This window comes from Lepidochelys kempii, chromosome 2 (assembly GCF_965140265.1).
Source record: "Lepidochelys kempii isolate rLepKem1 chromosome 2, rLepKem1.hap2, whole genome shotgun sequence".
In the NCBI taxonomy this organism is placed as follows: Eukaryota; Metazoa; Chordata; order Testudines; family Cheloniidae; genus Lepidochelys; species Lepidochelys kempii.
The window spans coordinates 38,957,045-38,976,992 of record NC_133257.1 but is presented as its reverse complement, the minus strand read 5'-3'; the positions used below and the strand labels follow the sequence as shown (position 1 = coordinate 38,976,992).

Here is a 19,948-nt window from a genome sequence, read left to right as displayed (position 1 = left end):
GGCGCTCTGGGGCTGGGGGCGCTCCAGCCATGTGCCACCCACCCAGCGCTGGGGCTAGGGGCACTCCGGCGGTAGGGGTGCTCTGGCCACACCGCCCGCCTGGCACTCCACTAAAGTGTGTATATTTGTTCATAGTGGAGGGTCGATGCAAGTGGAAAGCAGTGCTCGGTCTATGAATGGTCCTTGCTGCTGGTTCCCATTGCTGAGGGGCAGATGAAAGTTTGGGTTTGCTGGGGCAATAAAGACTCTTTTATCCTAGTTAACTGTTAAATACAAGCCACTGCTTGGAACCTAATCTTGCCCCAGAAGGAACCTGAGGTATGAAAATAATAGAGACTTTTACCAAACAACAGCAAAGGTTCTGATCTGATTCTTGATGTTTGTTAAAGCCTAATACCAACAATATTTCTTATTCATTGTTAACATTTTTTGGCATTCAAATGATTTCCCATCACATGCTGCTAAAAATGTTTGTACATTTTTAAAAGTAGCAGCTGTTACTATTAAGACAATAATGGACTACAGGTAATTTAAATTATTTTAAAGCAGCAATGATTTCATTCTTCAGAATGACAGTATAATGGGTATGATTAATGAAGATAATTGCTACCATCCACAGCTTAAGCAAAAGGTGGCTATTTTAGTTATTAGCATTGTTCTACTGTTCATTGTAGGCCTGTACCTTTAAGTTTAGTATGAGATCCAGCTGAAAACTTTAAATCTTTAAAAGAACATTTCAAGCAGTTAATAGATGTTTAGTAATTGCTACTCATCATTTATACCCCTGACAAATCTTTCCCTATTGAAGTTTTTCAGCCAATTTGTATCATATGTACCGTAATTTTCAACTGTCCAGTTAAGTGTTGAGCTATGTGAATTTACTAAAAACAGTGATGTTTATTTCTAAAAAAAGCACAAGTTGCAGAAAATTGAAACAGATCAGAGTTCAAAGTTGAGAACATGAAAGTGTTGTAAAGCACTTCAAACTGTTAACCCTTTTTAAAAACTGACTAGATCAACATCCACTTCATTTGTGAAGTACTGTCCTGTTCATAAATCCCACTATCAAATTTTGTGATTTTTACAGAGACATTTTCCTAGTTTAAACAGCCTTTCCCACCCCCCCCAACCCCCCCGTTGTTGTGTGAAAGTGTGAAGCTCTGGGCTATAATCCAGATCAATGAAGGGTTGTGTCACTGCCAGCCCTGCAACCTTGGATGCCTCACAATGCTTTGCTGTTGTAGCTCCCAACCTGGGTCGCTCACAAACAGCATGCAGGTCACACCCTAAGTGTCTGTGTATAGATGCAGCACTTGTCCAGCAGTTCCGATCCCAGCAGCCTGACAGCAACACTCCAGTCGCACTCTGGCTTCCACCAGCCTTGGTTACTACTTCCAGGATCACCCCAACACAGTGATTTCCCCCAAAATGTATTTTCTGCACTGTCCAGCCCTTTTCTGGATAGGTCAGATAGAGGTCTGTTGCCCAATATTCAACAGTTTATTACTTCAACTGGAGTTACCAAACAGTTCAATCATAAGGATCTGCACACCATACTACAAAGCACGGACAAACACAAACACACGGTCAGAAGAATCATCCAGCCCAATTTTGCATTCAATCAGACTCCTGCAAGCTGGCACAGAAGGATTCCTGACAGTCCTCATAGTATCCACCTCACCAGCTTGTGCAAAATATTGGGATCAAAAACTGGTCAAGGATTGGCCAGGTGAAATTCGCAGGATCTGCAGTGTGCCCTAGACGCAGCCAAGGAACCTCCCTCTCAGTAGTTCTTACAACCCAGGGTGCCTCGACTGAGAAAGTTCTACCTGTAGCTTGGTCCTGCCTGAAATTAGGGACCAAGAACAGCCTTAGCATAATCGCTGGGCATGGACTCATCATTTTAGAGGTTACATTTTGAAGGACTATATATATGAACACGAAAGGACTGGTCTACACAGGGAAAGAAACCCGGAATAGCTAGTGAAAAATAGTTATTGTGCTTTAAATTCACACCCTAACTATTTTGCACTAACTTCCCCATGAATTCCCTGTGTAGACAAGTCCTAAGACCTTTAAATATGTTCTTAGGCATATCAGCAGCCAATGTAGATTCCACAGTGTGCGTTAATAGGCATAACTGATTCCCGTGCTCTTATGCCAGGAAGTACATTAACAGCTGCATTCAGCAACTACTGCAGTCTCCAGATCAGCATCAAGGGAAGCTCAGTTAGGAGCATGGAGGCATTGTAGTAGGCTTGCTGCCCTTGATAAGGAAGAGCATAAATGATCATGGCAAGGTATGTGTCCAAGGGAAATGGGTGGCCCTCCCAGATAAATCCAGAGATGGCAACACTGAGCTGCACTCAACCACAGTCACAATATTTAAACCAAAACTCTTAACTAATAAAACCTTGTATTTTAATGCAAAATAAAATTCTCCAGCTCTAACATTTCAGTAGACTTTTCTATTTTAAAAATTTCTAATTTCAGTTATAAAAATACACAAGAAATGTAAGATGTTTTTATGTTGCCCTGTCTTCACTTTTTCTTCAAATTTGTAGCAAGTTCTAACTTGAGGGAGCAGTTAACTGGATCTTTAAAACTACAAGATCAAGAATGTTATAATTGTCAAGGAATTAGAAAAATGTGTAAGGTATTGTTAAATTGAAGACTATTTTAATATAATTGATACTTTGCAACATATTTTTATAGGCAGTTCTAAAGAATCTATCACAGATCTTCCTCTCTTATCTTCTCAAAAACACCGTCCTCTTTATTTGGTCTAACCAAAATCCTTTTTCTTGGTATAAAACCAGAGTGAGCTATCTGCAGAGAAACAAATACACAGTTAAATACAGTAAGAGCACACAAATTACAGTAACCACAAAAACCAACAGACATTCAGAGATAAGTATGAACATTAATGCAACTAAAAAAAAAGTTTATCAGACATTATCCTATTTTACTGATGCAGTGTATGGCACTTCTAGGTCGGCATTTAGGAGACAATTGCTCATTGGAGCAGGAAACTACTGTAAATGAGTTTTAATCATTGGAGCAATGTTTGTTTCAATGCTCTAAAGATGGGACAAATTGGGACATTTGGGGCTGCTTTTTATTGGTGTTATGCCTGAATAATAATGTCCCAATCCAGCAAATACTTACAAGTCTGTGCTTAATTTTAGTATGTGAGCAATTTTATTGAAGTTAGTGGGAATAGTCACATGCTTAAAGTTAGACATGTGGGTGTGACACTCTGTACCCCAAAGCAATACCCTGAAACCCTCATATTTACCATGGTGATATAATGATATGTTTTGTACAAAGTATGTCTTGTGAGGTATCTTTTAAAAAGTCTTAAACTGTATGTGCAGTCATTGTATGTGGAATTATGAAGTTTTGCTATATGTATGTTACTGAAATATGTTATGAAGTTGGAGACACCCACAACCAGTCTACATCTTAGCAAAGAACAGCATGGAGTTTCCTTCCGTGCAGACTGCCTGTCACCTTGCTCCCAGCTGTAAACACTTAAAGTGGGGGACAGGACTATAAAAAGAAGTGGCAGACACCCCTTCTCTCTCTCCCTGTGTATCTCTGGTTGCACATCAGACGACAAAGGAAAACAGCCATTGGACTAGGGTGGGAAGGGAGAGGCCTGACCTGAGAGTTTGGCCAGTAATCTGCTGGAGCATATGGTGACAAACTTTGCTTGAATCTAATATAGTTTGTTAAGTTAGGCACCAGTAAGCAGTTTCTCATTATTTTTCTTGTAACCATTTCTGACTTTTATACCTTATTACTTATACTCACTTAAAATCTCTTTGTAGTGAATAAGCTTGTTTTATTTTATCTAATACAGTTGTTTAAGTTGAAGTGTTTGGATAATTATTTAAAATGATAAACTGGCATATTATTTCCTTAAAGGAATGAGACACTTAATATATTTGTGCTATCCAGGAGGGGGCTGGGCAGTACAAGACCTACGTTTTGGAGGGAAGATCTTGCACTGGGGAATTGTTCGGGTCACCCTGCAGCATAACTATAGCTACTAAGAGCCAAGGTGTGGCTGGCTGGCTGCAGAACACACAGCCAGAGCTGGGAGTGACTTACATGCTGGAGGCTATTTGTGAGCAGTCCAGGTTGGAGGCTACAGCAGCAAAGCACTACAACGGGCACCCCAAGGCAGAGATGACAACTACTCAGGGCTTGTCTTCTCTGTGCTGTGCTGCTGTAGCACTTTAGTGAAGATGCTCCTATGCCAAAGCGAGGACTTCTCCTGTTGGCGTAGTTAATCCACCTCTCCGAGAGGCGGGAGCTATGTCAACAGGAGAAGGGTGGATTTTTCACACCCCTGAGCAACGTAGTTATACTGATATAAGTCTGTAGTGTAGACCTGGCCTCAGTCTGGATTCTACTCCGGTATGTCACTCACTCACTGACCTGACTTTGTTGGACGCTGGATTTTTTACTCTTCAGGGACTCAGGCATCTCAATCTGCTACACAGAGTAATTAAATTTAAAACACAGTAAACTCAAAAAAAGCAAGTATACAGACACCACATTGGGCCTGGCCCAGTTTCCATTGAATCCAATGGGAGCAGGAGCAGGCATTAGTTCATTTATTGACACTTTCTTAATCTGGTTCAAAGTCACCATAGCTACTAAATAGTAGTACCAGCAGCAGCTGAAAATTAGCCATCACTGCAACATTTAAAATGTTAGCATATCTCTACTACAAATAATTTAGGGCTTAAAGATTAAATCAGTTTCAAAATTGGTCTCCATCTCCAATTACCCAATGTTTAATTATTAATTGCTTAAAACGGAACATAGAAGTCATTTGTTGCCTTCCTGTCCATTTTAATGAGCATGGTGATATCATAATCCAAGTACTAACCCAGCAGCACACATGCATTCTCTTCCTGTCACTTCTTAAAGAAAAAGAATTGAACATAACAGCTGTTCTACAATACCGTTAAATTTCAGGAAGTCAGCAAAGGTATTGACATTTATCACTCAGTCACTATAGCTAAGACCGCCACAGAAACACGTCTTGTGGGATAAGTATAAAATTAAAGATTAATTTGGTCAAGGATATGTATATGTGCTGTAAAGAAGGCCAGAATCAGCAAGTAAAAGAAGTCCATGAGAATAAGTAGTATTAGCTGTAGTGTGGGAAGGATGTATGGTTCCAAAAGTAACTAAGAAAATAAAGAGCTCCAGTAACAAGACAAAGAAAAACTGTCTTAAAAGAAATAAGCCCCAACCTTCCCATCGTTGCCAGTAAGCAAGGAATGCGGAGACAAGATAAGAAAGGAAAGGCCTTGGGAAGAAAGAAGGCTGTAAGTCTTATCTGGATTAAGACTGGAAATAAGGGTGAACTGTCTCAAATTTGTTTTTAGGAGAAGTCAGTAATGGCAAGGACATCACTTGTTTGTTAAAGGATATAAAAAGTAAACTCTTAAAGGATTCATTGCTAATACCTGCCTGACCACATTGGAGCCAACCAATATGGGTCTAATCACTCCTGGGTTTAGCCCATTTGAAAATATCTTAATCATATGCTTATAAATGTTTTGTTACTGTTTGGATGTAGTAAATTGCTTATTAGTTAGGCATATATAGGCATATAAAGGCATCTTTATAGCAACTGCATCAATTACCGTTTGGCCTTTGGTTTTTGGTGCTATCCCATATTAATAATTACAAATATTATTAATAAATCTAACACCTATAAAAGAAGTTCCTTTTTAAATTTAAAGAGACATTCAATGGTAACAGGGAACTGACTATTAGTCTTTCCACTTTTTAAGTTTAATAAATTTCTCTCTTTTTAAAAAAAGGCCCTCTCTGTCTCAGTGTGAATTTTTCAAAAATCCAGACTGATCACTGCAAACATGGTGAACAAAATGTCTTAGCAGAAAACAAAAATTCAGACAGGACCTGAATCTAGCAAGTGAAGGGAGATATACAAGAGTTAAAAGATAAGTGTGCTTTGTCATATGTGATAAAAGTTAAAAGCTAGAGGGGGATGGAGAAAGACTAATATTAAACACCATTACAATAAAAGGTCATCTTTGAAATCCAGATCACACAATATGTTTTGACAGGTTTCAGAGTAGCAACTGTGTTAGTCTGTATTCGCAAAAAGAAAAGGAGTACTTGTGGCACCTTAGAGACTAACCAATTTATTTGAGCATCAGCTTTCGTGAGCTATAGCTCACTTCATCGGATGAAGGTGCCACAAGTCCTTTTCTTTTTACAATATTTTTTGTGACATTTCCACCACCTTGTCAATTCCATCTACAGTAAAAATACTGGAAACTGCAAGAGCCTTTTCTACACTGTGGATGCCACTGATGCAGCTGAATTGATGGTAGCAGCAATGGGAATTTCATTCCCATAAAAATTCCCAAGCATAGACAAATGAGAGTCACTGGTCAGCTGCCATATATTTGGGCACCAAGAGATGCAGATAGATAGCTTTGCTCACCATTTCTTTGTCTCCTTTGGTTGTCTTCATCAGCTGTTCTGATATTATCTTTTTTAGGCAGCTACTCAGTAGAAATGCCTACATAGATAAACAGAATATATTCTAGTTTCTTTTGTTAAAGATTTACTCAACCTTATTTCCCCTTCCACTTTTCCTGGTAACTACTGAACTATTTCTTACCTAATCTGGTTAATTTTACCATGTGTTTAAAACATTTATGATCATCGAATTAGTTGTAATCCAATCTCACTGTGACTAAACCCGGACACCACCACTTAGAAAATGTCGGTGTCTTTATTGTGGGTTCTGTACCGCAAGTTATTCTCTTATAATTACTCCCATTTTGTGCCGCTAAGGCAGCTGAACTACATTAAAGGCTGGTTTAGGCAAATTGCACTGGTAATGACAATACCAAATTAAGTATCGACCATACTTCTAATATACCTTAGACTCAAGTTTCAGAAGTGCTGAGAACTCAAAACTTCAACGGAAATAAATGGGAGCGGCAAGTGCTCAGCACCTTCAGATTCCCTTGTGTCTACATGCAAAAGCTGTTGCAACAATGCAAATGTTGACAGTGTGTTGCAATTGCGTGAAGCCAGTCTCACCGCCATTGCGCACTGCATGGTTACAGTGGTAGTGTGAACTTAAAGCAGTGGGCATGGCAGCACCACCAGTTCTATTGGGGCCAGATGCTAAGCCCATCAAAGTCTATGGGAGTCTTTCCATTGACTTCAGTGGGCTTTAGATCAAGCCCTGGGGTCCTCCCAGCACCTTTTCAGGCTATATTTTCTTCTTCTCACTTTTGAAGAAAGGGAAGCAGTTTTCCTACTTACAGGAGCCTAGGGACAGCTCTAGTTAACAAATTCAGGAGGAAAATTAACAATGAGGGAATTTCAGTTTGGCTGCTCTCTTCCCATAATAGTGACCAAAGTGGTAAGCCTCTTGGCTTGTGAATATGGGGATGATTCATGTTCTTTTAAAACTCTGAGTAGCAGCAAAATAATGAGCTGCTACATAAGTGGGTGGACAATACAGAGTCATATTGGAATGCAGAAATAATGCGTGAAAAATTAAACATTCTGATTTCACTTGTAAGTTCTTAACTGCTATTAATTTTGGTAGGTTTTGGGTGCGGGGGAAGGAAAGGGAGGAGAGAGGAGGAGAAAGAAGAACACACCACATTCCCTTTGTCCCCCCCCCCCCTTTTTTTTTAAAAGCCAAGTACTAGGGATGGGCCGTACCAAGACCCCCAGATTCAACACCCCCCCGCAAAATCTGGGTTCTTTCATATCCAGCTCTGAGTTTTGCAGCTGTAGTGCATAACTGTATATTGGCTACTTCTCTTTCTGAACACCTTTTTCTTTGAACCAGAGACCTGATGGGTAGGGTGGGACACTATTGAAATACTGTGAAAAAAGGGATTTTTAAAAATTGTTATGATTTACAATATGCTTGTGTAGATTTATATCTACCATATACCTATTTTGTATTTAACATAGTCTTGAGTGGAATATTCATGTGCATCATCTACCACGTGGAAGATAGGGTCTAGTCATTAAGCATTTCCACCACAATAAAATTTGTGACTATCCACTGGGCTAGTAAATAAAAAAAGAAGACTAACACCTCTGCATACCATGCCAGGCTTGCAGCCCAGTGCAGGGCAATTTCTCTTGCCAACCTCAACCCTCTCTCTGGGGAGAAGTATTTGAGCTCCCATGTAAGTCTGTCGTTAGACTGAACGGGCAGAGACACAGCAGTTGTCCAGTTATAGGAGCCACACAAGCACTGAAGAGTAAATTCCAGCTCCATTGGCTAGCAGCCTACATTTCACCAAAGGCCTTTTTCTTTACTGCCCTGATGCTAACCTGTTTTGTGTAAAAGACGATCCATCTCCATGAGTCCGAATCATTGTACTCAAACCTGAGCTCTAGGGTCTGCTCATGTCCTTGGTCTTTTGGCTGTGTAATAGCGCCCTGAAGAGGAAGAGAAGAAACTACCACAAAGAGGTATTAACTCAGAATCAGGGCTGGACTCTCCAGTCAGCCAGGTTCAGTTTGTGTGGCTTACAGGGCAAAAGTGAATTTGAAGCAGATGGAGATCTGTACTGGAAGAGTCTCCCTGCGAAGGGTGAAATCTCCGGGAACATAAAGTTGACTCAGGTGGCTCTGCTACCTCGTGCCAGTCCCGCTGTTCCACTCCACCTTCTAGCTTAAAGGAAGACAGCTGAAGGTACGTACGCCGGGGCAAGGTATCTGAGTATTAGGGAGCTCTGACCAGCTCCCTGACAGCCTTAATCTCACATAGGAAAAAAGTCATTTTGAATTAAATGTGTTGAAATATTTGGAGAGGTGCAATGTCAACAAGGTACTTACTAGAAAAGTGACCTGCCAGCACCTCACCCTGTTGATCTTGAAGCTGACTTCTTTGGTCTGGTTACTAGGTAACTTTATGCAGCAGCTGATCTCATTATTTCCTACATGAACAGCAGCAGAACAGCCTACTTCTGGATAGTCACAGGTGCAGGGATCAAGCTGTATGTATCCATAGTGCTGCACTTCCTGAACCAGCTCTAGAAACTGCACCAGAAACACAGAATCAGAAAGTGATGAAAAATAGTGTTCTACATGATCTTCTGTACAGAGGCAGTTGTGATCTAGTAACTAAGCACGGCACAAAGAACCAAGACCCGATTTCTAATCCCAGCTCTACCAAGTCACTGTGGCCTTTAAGTCACCTATAGACCTGGAAAAGATTTTCCATCTGAATTTTTTTTTTTTTCGCTAAAAATGCAGATTCGGCAACATCAAGCCATCTTGTGAATTGGTGTAAAATTCACCAAATTGTTTCAGTCAAACCCCCTCCCCATCTGAAACAATGGAAATGTTTTATTCTGACATTTTTTAAATTAAACTCATTTTTTTTGCTTCAGAAAAACTTTGTTTAGAAATTTCCTTCACTTTTATTAAACATTAATAGTGTTTAATAATGCTCATAAATTAAACATTTTGTTTTGGAGTGAATTAAATGTTTAACCCAAAAAATTTTCTTCAATTTTTTGGAATTGCAGTGAACCAAAAAAATCCATTATTCACCCAGCTCTAGTCATCTGGTGTCTCTGTAGCTCAGTTTATCTGTAAAATGGGTCTGAAAGTCACACAGGGAGAGAGAGAGAAGGGATAAATACAGAACATTATGATGCCATTTTTACAGAGTCACTTTTTAGAGAAAAACCAAATTAAATATATGTGGGGGCTGCAGCCTCAAGGGTCTTCATCCTGAAATATATTCTTTCAATAGATTTATATCATTTTAAAAGAGCACTTTACCTTCATTTTGTTTGCTGCTTTTTGTAGCAATTCCAGTTTCTGCAACTGTCCATCTGTGGGTTTGACCCAATTCTTCTCAATTTCCTGTAGTGCCTTATTTAGAAAAGTTAGTAAATTTTAACTAAAAAAAAAAAAAGGGGTGGGGGAGAGAGAGTATTTCCATCTGCTCTTTACTGTGCGTGTGGGGAAGATATCCCAACATCTTTTAAAACACGCGCTCAGAATTTTGGACAGCTTCACACAACTTTTAATTTATTCAACCCTCAGTCCCTGCACCAAAATGGTTTCCAATTCAGCGTTGCCCAACATACCTGCAAGCCCCTGACCTCTGGCTATGAAAAGCGGTATCTATTGTTACTCTGTCAACCTGCTGGTTTACTTGTTCAGAATATGGTTCCAGTACACAGAGGAAATGTAACAACTCATGGAATGATAGGTCACAACTACCAATTTTAAAAATAAAATGAGCAAGCAAAAATGGTAATTAATCATGACACTGAAGGACCTCCCAGCACAATATAGTGGTAAGGACACTGGAGCCCTGTCTACACTACAGTCTCCACCAATACTATCACGGGTGAAGCTGCACAGAGGGTGAATTACAACCATGAAATTTGCTAACAGAGATTGATTAAGACGATGCACGTGCCAGGTTTGAAGCCTTTTGAGTTGAGTTCTCAATAGAGAAAGGAGGAGTGTAAAAGTTATTATGGATATTTATTTTTTTCTACCTTCAGATAAAACAGAAGAAGCCTAGTGGAGTTTTATGAAATCTTCCAAAATAACTACCAGGAGACATTTAATCCTTAACCGATAATATTTTTTTGGAGAAAACGGTACGTAGAGGTAGTATTCAGTATGGAAGTGTAATCTCAGCCTTAAACCACTAGCACACAATAGCACTGACGTATATTGTCATTGAGAAGCAAACGGACCAGGATCTAAATACATCCCCTTTATGCATGGAATAATTACTTACACTAAACAGAATTTGCAAACTAGACAGTGTTATTTGTACATGAAAAATTCTCATAGAACAAGTTCATCCATAGTTATTTCTTTTGTTTTTAAATCATAAAAAAAAGAAAAATACAAGATAGAAGTACCTGTCCATACTTAATATTCAGATAACTTGCACTATTTAAAAACATAGTGCGTACATTATTAGAATGGGAGACACATTTTGGCAATTAGCTTTTAGAAGTATCAGGAGTTTTCTTCTTTTGTTACCTGCATATAGAGTAAGTTCACTGAAGCTCTACAGTCCATTAACATGTTATCAAGAGAGGGATCCATATACCTGACAAATGCAAAAATATTAAAAGTTACATTTCTAAGCACAACAATTAGCATTTCCACTCAGCAATAAATATGCACTTGGGAGTACAACCGAACAGTAATAGACACAGAAAGATCCTATTACTCACGAAGTAATAAAAGACAGCAATACGTCACACCTTTGAAATTACACATCTGTCAAGTATGTAAAAAAATTACTCTTTACAGCATTGTAGCAAATAGACTGCGGTATGAAATAAATTAAATTGCTCATCTGCTATTATCACAGTAATATGGAAAACAATGATTTAGAATCCAAGTGTTAAAAAACTCCATTAAATATTTCTCTTGCATGTGTCTAAAACCTAGGGCTTACCTACATGGGGAAGTTTAGTGGCAGAACTAAACCAGTACAGTTATACTGCTATAACTTCCTGTGTGGACACACTTATTCCAGTCTGAGTGCCTTTTTGTGATTTAGTTTACGCTACTTCCAAATACACATACGCTAAACCACAAAAAGGCACTCAGACTGGAATAAAAGTGTCCACACAGGAAGTTATAGCAGTATAACTGTACTGGTATACAGGGCCGTCCCTAGCAATTCTGGGGCCCTACGCAGCCTCCCCCCGCACATGGCGGGGAGGCAGCCTCTGCGGGAGAGGGGAGGGGAGCGGGGGGGCTGGCCCCAGGGCTCTGCGGGGGGGGGGGTCCAGGCCTCCACGGGGGGGGGCAGGGCTGGCTTGGGGGGAAACCACCCACCAGCACTCGCTGCCGGTGCGGCTGGAGCCAGGTTGCTGCACTTCCTGCTGCCGGTGAGTGCAGGTCCAGCCCTGCTGCATTCCTCAAGGGAGTGGGGGTGGGGCTGAGGCAGAGCATGGGTGGAAAGAGGCGGGGCTGGGGCGGGATGGGAAGAGGTAGAACAGGGGCTGGGGCGGCACACAGCTACACAGGGCACCAGAAAATTTGGTGCCCCAAATATCCTGGTGCCCTACGCAGCTGCATAGTTTGCATATGGGTAAGGACGGCCCTGCTGGTATAGTTCTGCTACTAAATTTCCCCACGTAGGTAAGCCCTTATAAACTGGAGAACTTAACAGAAGGGCTTAGGTATGCCAAGCTTCAGTCCAGTTAAATTTAAAATTGACAAGTTACAAGTGTCTGAAAGTATTTTTATATAGCTTAGTGACAGACACTTAAGCATAATGGCACTGCTATAATTCAGGTCTTTTGTGATCTAATATTTATCAATGAGATCTTTAAAGAAAATCTCCAAAAACAACCCCTCTATCTCCTGCACACACTGCAACTTGCAGCTCAGAACCCCCGCCCCTCCCATTTTTCTTTTAGAAGATACAATGCCTCATATAAAAACAAAACAAAACAAAAACAAACATTAACTAAAGCAAAGAAAATAAGTATAAAAGGTTTCCTTTACTGGTGGCTTTGGAAAAAAAAACTAACACCCAACAAACCACAGAACACACCTGAATCTATAGATTTTGAAAGTGTTCAAGAGTAATTGGCTGATCGCAGTAGTGAACATTCCATCAACAACTGTTAAAGTCTCATCGGTGACTTTAATTTTCCTAATATCTGCTGGGAGAGCAATACAGCAGTGCATAGACAATCCAGGAAGTTTTTGGAAAGCGTAGGGGACAATTTCCTGGCACAAGTGCTAGAGGAGCTAACTAGGGGGGGCGCTTTTCTTGACCTGCTGCTCACAAACTGGGTAGAATTAGTGGGGGAAGCAAAAGTGGATGGGAATCTGGGAGGCAGTGACCATGAGTTGGTTGAGTTCAGGATCCTGACGCAGGGAAGAAAGGTAAGCAGCAGGATACGGACCCTGGACTTCAGGAAAGCAGACTTCGACTCCCTCAGGGAACGGATGGCCAGGATCCCCTGGGGGACTAACATGAAGGGGAAAGGAGTCCAGGAGAGCTGGCTGTATTTCAAGGAATCCCTGTTGAGGTTACAGGGACAAACCATCCCGATGAGTCGAAAGAATAGTAAATATGGCAGGCGACCAGCTTGGCTTAATGGTGAAATCCTAGCGGATCTTAAACAGAAAAAAGAAGCTTACAAGAAGTGGAAGGTTGGACATATGACCAGGGAAGAGTATAAAAATATTGCTCGGGCATGTAGGAATGATATCAGGAGGGCCAAATCGCACCTGGAGCTGCAGCTAGCAAGAGATGTCAAGAGTAACAAGAAGGGTTTCTTCAGGTATGCTGGCAACAAGAAGAAAGCCAAGGAAAGTGTGGGCCCCTTACTGAATGAGGGAGGCAACCTAGTGACAGAGGATGTGGAAAAAGCTTATGTACTCAATGCTTTTTTTGCCTCTGTCTTCACTAACAAGGTCAGCTCCCAGACTGCTGCGCTGGGCACACAAAATGGGGAAGAGATGGCCAGCCCTCTGTGGAGATAGAGGTGGTTAGGGACTATTTAGAAAAGCTGGACGTGCACAAGTCCATGGGGCCGGACTAGTTGCATCCGAGAGTGCTGAAGGAATTGGCGGCTGTGATTGCAGAGCCATTGGCCATTATCTTTGAAAACTCGTGGCGAACGGGGGAAGTCCCGGATGACTGGAAAAAGGCTAATGTAGTGCCAATCTTTAAAAAAGGGAAGAAGGAGGATCCTGGGAACTACAGGCCAGTCAGCCTCACCTCAGTCCCTGGAAAAATAATGGAGCAGGTCCTCAAAGAATCAATCCTGAAGCACTTGCATGAGAGGAAAGTGATCAGGAACAGCCAGCATGGATTCACCAAGGGAAGGTCATGCCTGACTAATCTAATCGCCTTTTATGATGAGATTACTGGTTCTGTGGATGAAGGGAAACCAGTGGATGTATTGTTTCTTGACTTTAGCAAAGCTTTTGACACGGTCTCCCACAGTATTCTTGTCAGCAAGTTAAGGAAGTATGGGCTGGATGAATGCACTATAAGGTGGGTAGAAAGCTGGCTAGATTGTCGGGCTCAATGGGTAGTGACCAATGGCTCCATGTCTAGTTGGCAGCCGGTGTCAAGTGGAGTGCCCCAGGGGTCGGTCCTGGGGCCGGTTTTGTTCAATATCTTCATAAATGATCTGGAGGATGGTGTAGATTGCACTCTCAGCAAATTTGCGGATGATACTAAACTGGGAGGAGTGGTAGATACACTGGAGGGGAGGGATAGGATACAGAAGGACCTAGACAAATTGGAGGATTGGGCCAAAAGAAATCTGATGAGGTTCAATAAGGATAAGTGCAGGGTCCTGCACTTAGGACGGAAGAATCCAATGCACCGCTACAGACTAGGGGCCGAATGGCTAGGCAGCAGTTCTGCGGAAAAGGACCTAGGGGTGACAGTGGACGAGAAGCTGGATATGAGTCAGCAGTGTGCCCTTGTTGCCAAGAAGGCCAATGGCATTTTGGGATGTATAAGTAGGGGCATAGCGAGCAGATCGAGGGACGTGATCGTCCCCCTCTATTCGACATTGGTGAGGCCTCATCTGGAGTACTGTGTCCAGTTTTGGGCCCCCACTACAAGAAGGATGTGGATAAATTGGAGAGAGTCCAGCGAAGGGCAATAAAAATGATTAGGGGTCTAGAACACATGACTTATGAGGAGAGGCTGAGGGAGCTGGGATTGTTTAGTCTGCAGAAGAGAAGAATGAGGGGGGATTTGATAGCTGCTTTCAACTACCTGAAAGGGGGTTTCAAAGAGGATGGCTCTAGACTGTTCTCAATGGTAGCAGATGACAGAACGAGGAGTAATGGTCTCAAGTTGCAGTAGGGGAGGTTTAGATTGGATATTAGGAAAAACTTTTTCACTAGGAGGGTGGTGAAACACTGGAATGTGTTACCTAGGGAGGTGGTAGAATCTCCTTCCTTAGAGGTTTTTAAAGGTCAGGCTTGACAAAGCCCTGGCTGGGATGATTTAACTGGGAATTGGTCCTGCTTTGAGCAGGGGGTTGGACTAGATGACCTTCTGGGGTCCCTTCCAACCCTGATATTCTATGATTCTATGACCATATACACTGCTCAGTTCCAAAATTATACTGAGCGGTCCAGAGACCAGCAGTTAGGAACCATTATATTCCTTAAAAAAAAAAAATCAGCTTTATATGTTAGGCTTTCAGGCCAAACACACAGAATTTAAGTTGTGAGGATTCTCTTCTCTAGTACATTTATAAATTTAATTTAATCTTCCAAATTTCTCTTCAGCTTCCAGCTCACCATTTTCTGATCCCAATCGTACAGTCTGACTCTTTCATACTCTGAAGACTCACGTAGGGAAGTTCAAATTCTGCCACTTTTTTCACCACTGGGGGCAGGGTGGGTGGGAAAAAAAAAAAAGAAGAGACAAATAAGCCTGGTTGGTTGAAACCCCACTGAAGCAGCAGAACGGCTATTTTAGTATTTCAGTAAGTGCTCCAATTCAACACATGTTATATAAAAGAAAGAGGACATCACAAAAACAAATTATAAAAAATGGTAAGTGACAGTCATGTTGTTTAGACACTCCCCACCCCAACCCCTTTACCTAATCTTTAAGGAGCAATATATTAGTGTCTCCTTATTCTACTTTATATTAATGCAAGGAGCGCAAGTAAGGAGCACTAAACTGAGAAATCCAGGAAAGGAGATTTAAGTTAGTAATCTCAAATAATGCTGAGCACTTACGGGGCAGCTGCAAATATGGGAGGCAAAAGAAATGTTTTGTGATTCGGATATACACTAATAGGGTTGTGGCTCTTTAAGTTATTCATTGCTTGAATGAAACAGAAGACAAACACACTATGACTAAGGTGCAATAAGGAATACAAGTCACCTTAGAGGTGACTGCTTTCAATAAGTTTTCCAAACATAAAATTAAGGGCCTGATCCTGCAAGTGCTTACTCCTGTGCTTAGTCCCCAACTCAGCAACATAATTAAACATGTGTAACTTTAAGCATGAGAGTATTTAGGTGTTTCCTTAAGGTGGTTTGACTCTGGGGGTTATGCTGCAGCTTGGCAGGTTTTATCGTCCACCACTGATTGACGTACGTGTGTGTGTGCGCGCGTGTGTGTGTGCACATATGTAAGCAGTTTGTACACATACTTGGATAACTCAATATGTCCATTTTTATAAAGTTTTAAAGTAAATAAAATTGCAATATGTGGAAAATGTATTCCAATATGCTATGTATTTTTATACTACAACACAATTTAGAGAAGTTCATTTCTGAATATGGCAAATAGGATATAAATAAATAACTATAAAACACATCTTACCTAGATGTGTTTTATAGTTAAGTGTAAGATTCCAGGATTGCCTCTGGCTGTGTCTCACATTGAAGCCTAGAACTTCTGCTGAGTCAGTGTGAAGCAATGGAAACAACTACAAGCCTGGCTGAGAGCAATTTTTGTTCAGAATGTCAACAGGTTGGTATGTGTGGTCTGTTACTGTCCAATTTTTAAGTTCTCAGCCACTTGGACTTTATGAATTACACTAGTGAAACAGTAAGGCGTGTCTCCATGCCATTGTTACACCCTTAATCGAAAGGCTCTGCTTTTCGGTATAAACATTGTTTATTCTAGGAATACAAAACCTTTTGCTTTAGGAGTTTCTTGCAGACAGATCTCCTCAGAGCCCAGCTACAAACAGCCTCCTCGTGCATCAGCACATATTCTGAACACTCCAGGCTAGGGTTGGGAAAACTTTTTGGCCCAAGGGCCACATCTGGCTATGGAAATTGTACACCGGGCCATGAATGCTCCCAAAATTGGGGTTGGGGTACGGGAGCAGGTGAGGGCTCTGGCTGAGGGTGCAGGCTCCACGGTGGGGCCAGAAACGAGGAGTTCAGGGTGTGGGAGGGAGCTCTGGGCTGGGGCATGGACGGTAGGGTGTGTGTGGGGGGGTTAGGGCTCCAAGCTGGGGGATGAGGGGTTTGGGGTGCAGGAGTGTGTTCTAGACTGGGACTGAGGGATTCAGAGGGTGGAAGGGTGATCAGGGCTGGGGCAGGAGGTTGGGGCACGGGGGGAGTGAGGGCTCCGGCTGAGGGTGCAGCCTCTGGGCTGGTGATGAGGGGTTTCTATCACCATAACAAATATATACACAACAAATATTTTTATATTTAGTAATTTTGAATATGACTTTATAAAACATCATCTATTCCAGGGACCTCATATTGTGTCAAGAGTCCTAGATCATTGTAATATCAGAGGTAATTAGACAAATCACCACCCTAACTCTACAGCTAATTTGCATGCAACAGTTTCATTGGTTGTATGAGGGAAGATCGGTTACTTGGCCCAACTGCCACACATGCAATAGCACAGACTTTCAGCTACTACTCATGTAGTAAAAGCTGGGGATTCCACATTCAGCATCACATTCATCCTTCCACATCCATAAAAGCAAGACCTAGTTAAGACAGAGAAATGATAAATAAAATAACCATATGTAGTGAATCTTAGCAGCGATAGTTGCACTACAAATCCATCAAGGGATTGAATACCTGTCATGACCCTAACACCCAGAAATCTTTCAGCCTTAATTTTACATATATTTTTAAAAAAATAAAATCTAGATCACTGTAAAAGGTACTTCTACAGCACTTTTTTTGTCTATGGACCTGAAAATACTTCCAGGAGAGTATCATCATCACTATTTTGCAGTCTGGAAAACTGAGGCAGAGAGAGGTTAAGTGACTTGTCCAAGGCCACACAGAATCACTAACAGAGTCAGGTATCAAATTCAAGGGTGAAATCCTGACCCCACTGAAGTCAACAAGAGTTTCACCACTTACTTCAATGGGGCCAAGATTTCAACCCAGATTTGAGTCCCAGTCCTGGGTTCGGTCCACTAGATTACAGCTGCCCAAATGGAGGGAGGGGTAGAAGGCATATATGTATCACCAACCCATATTGGACAAAAAAACACAGTACTCCAAGAGACTTCTACATTTTGTGAGCACAGAGAATCACACCCTAGATTTAGGGCACATCTAGTTCCATCACTGTTATGACCTTTCTATGTTTATCAATTAAAAAGTGAAAGAGTGGAATATGAGGGCATAAACAAAAGCAAATTAGGGACTTCATTTTACAAAGGGGATAGATGGGGAAATCTTCCAACTGTTCAGATCTGAGTTTGAGATTATATAAACAGTTTTTATTTCAAAGTATAACCATATGCAGAGAAGCCTGAAATAAAGCCAACCTCGCTCAATATTTACCAAAACAACCCACACAATAGTTACCAAGTTACTATATGCCTTATAAATTAAATGCAATGCAAACTGTGCTTATAGGCAAAGTCCACTATGCTATAGATAATCCCAACCCACCTGTGATCCTCTGTGCCCCTCATGATTGCTGGGCTACATATAGAGATTGATGAACTTCCAGTCTTTGAGCTAACAGAAATGGGTCTTTTAGCTCAAGCATCATAGATTCATGCTTTTAGATCCAGAGGTCCGATCCCCACTGGCAATGACCCACCCAAGGGTGCGTTATGTGACACATACTGCATATGGCTTACCAGAGAGAACTCCATTGCTGTGATCTTGAATAAAAAATAAGCTAAAATATCCTATTAATTCTCTTGACAGCCCCATCTTGTATGAGACCACCTTAAAAACAAAGAATGAAAAAGAAGGTCACCTATACATCCGAACATGAATTTATACAAGGTCTGGTCACTGGCCATTAATGCAGCTTCAAAATTGTTTTTTTTAAACTGTTCCTTTATCCCTCTAGGCAGAAGCAGCTGTTAAGATCTAAATTTCAACCCTCCACAGTCTTGCTAATGGCAACACATGAGAAAGAAAGACCTACCCAGCTTGACTCTTAGAAGCAGATTCCGTTTTGCTATGGCCCCTTTACATCATTTGGGTGGCATAAAGGGGCCTTAAAGGGGGAACAGCCCCCAGCTCCACTGGCAAAGAATGTAGGAACAGCCCTGTGCCAGCCCTGCCCCCCAACCTCAAGTGCAGGACATGTGACGAGGAAGGGGTGGGGCAGGGAGAGGAATGGAAAGTGTAGGATGGAAGAGGAGCTGAAAACACTCCACTCTGCCTATTTTCTGCTTCAGGCATTGGAAATCAGAGCTTAACTTAAAGCTGCCAAAGCCTACCCCCACCATTCCCGCACTCGATGGGTACCACAGAACCTCCTGGACTCACAGGGAAAAGAGTAAAAAAAGGTGTCCCTTTTACTTATGAGCAGCCCATTTGATCAGGAAGTCATTGAGATGCAACTGTGGAGAGGCAAGGACATGGAAAAGCTTTCACCAGGAAAACAATTTCTCCATAGTCCAGTTGCTGGGTGTGTGAGTTGGCGTAAGAATTACAGTGGGAGAAGCAGGACTTGTTTGGTCTGAACACAAGGTGGAAGTACAAGTTTTCAGAGTGCCTTTAGAAGGTACCAATTCCGCAAACACTTCCAGTTGAGAGACAGCTGGAGCATAAAATCACTTCCCCCAATCCTCATTTAGAGCACTAGAATAAATGTTCAGAGGGCCAGGCAAAAAAGACCCTGACCAGGACTAACTTTCACCTCACATGTTCTTGAACCAAAATCCCATTAACTTGCTACCTGAAATTGCAAGGTGGCACTACAGAGTGTCAGAAACTCATCACTTAGTACAGCATCTCACAGTGATCCAAATGAAGCACCTGCTTCTATTCAACACACTTCTCAGAGATACCCAATGTGAAACACTCAGTCAGTATTGAGCTTAATTTTCTAATTCTTGGATCAAGGCATACCCCAGTATACATTACTCCAAACCGCTGTGGACTGTATACTAGTAATTGGGAAGCTACTGGGGGAATGTGGTGAGACAAATATATAATGAGGAAAGCTCACACATGC

At 41.6% G+C, this 19,948-nt stretch overlaps 1 protein-coding gene across 3 annotated transcripts in view; it reads right to left on the bottom strand.

The window, feature by feature from the left end:
* Positions 1 to 1,535: 1,535 nt before the first annotated feature.
* Positions 1,536 to 19,948, bottom strand: part of SNX31 (sorting nexin 31) — a 69,331-nt gene continuing 50,918 nt past the window's right edge. Inside the window, exons 5-13 of one of the 3 annotated variants that reach the window (XM_073330432.1) lie at positions 18,615 to 18,705; positions 15,325 to 15,412; positions 11,062 to 11,131; positions 9,832 to 9,924; positions 8,878 to 9,081; positions 8,371 to 8,478; positions 6,500 to 6,577; positions 4,447 to 4,503; positions 1,536 to 2,829 (exon numbers count right to left, since the gene is read on the bottom strand). In XM_073330432.1, the coding sequence (XP_073186533.1) occupies positions 2,734 to 2,829; positions 4,447 to 4,503; positions 6,500 to 6,577; positions 8,371 to 8,478; positions 8,878 to 9,081; positions 9,832 to 9,924; positions 11,062 to 11,131; positions 15,325 to 15,412; positions 18,615 to 18,705 (885 nt within the window). In that variant the 3' untranslated portion in view covers positions 1,536 to 2,733. The remainder of the gene's footprint in view (positions 2,830 to 4,446; positions 4,504 to 6,499; positions 6,578 to 8,370; positions 8,479 to 8,877; positions 9,082 to 9,831; positions 9,925 to 11,061; positions 11,132 to 15,324; positions 15,413 to 18,614; positions 18,706 to 19,948) is intronic. The other 2 variants (XM_073330431.1, XM_073330433.1) reach the window with 2 other exon arrangements.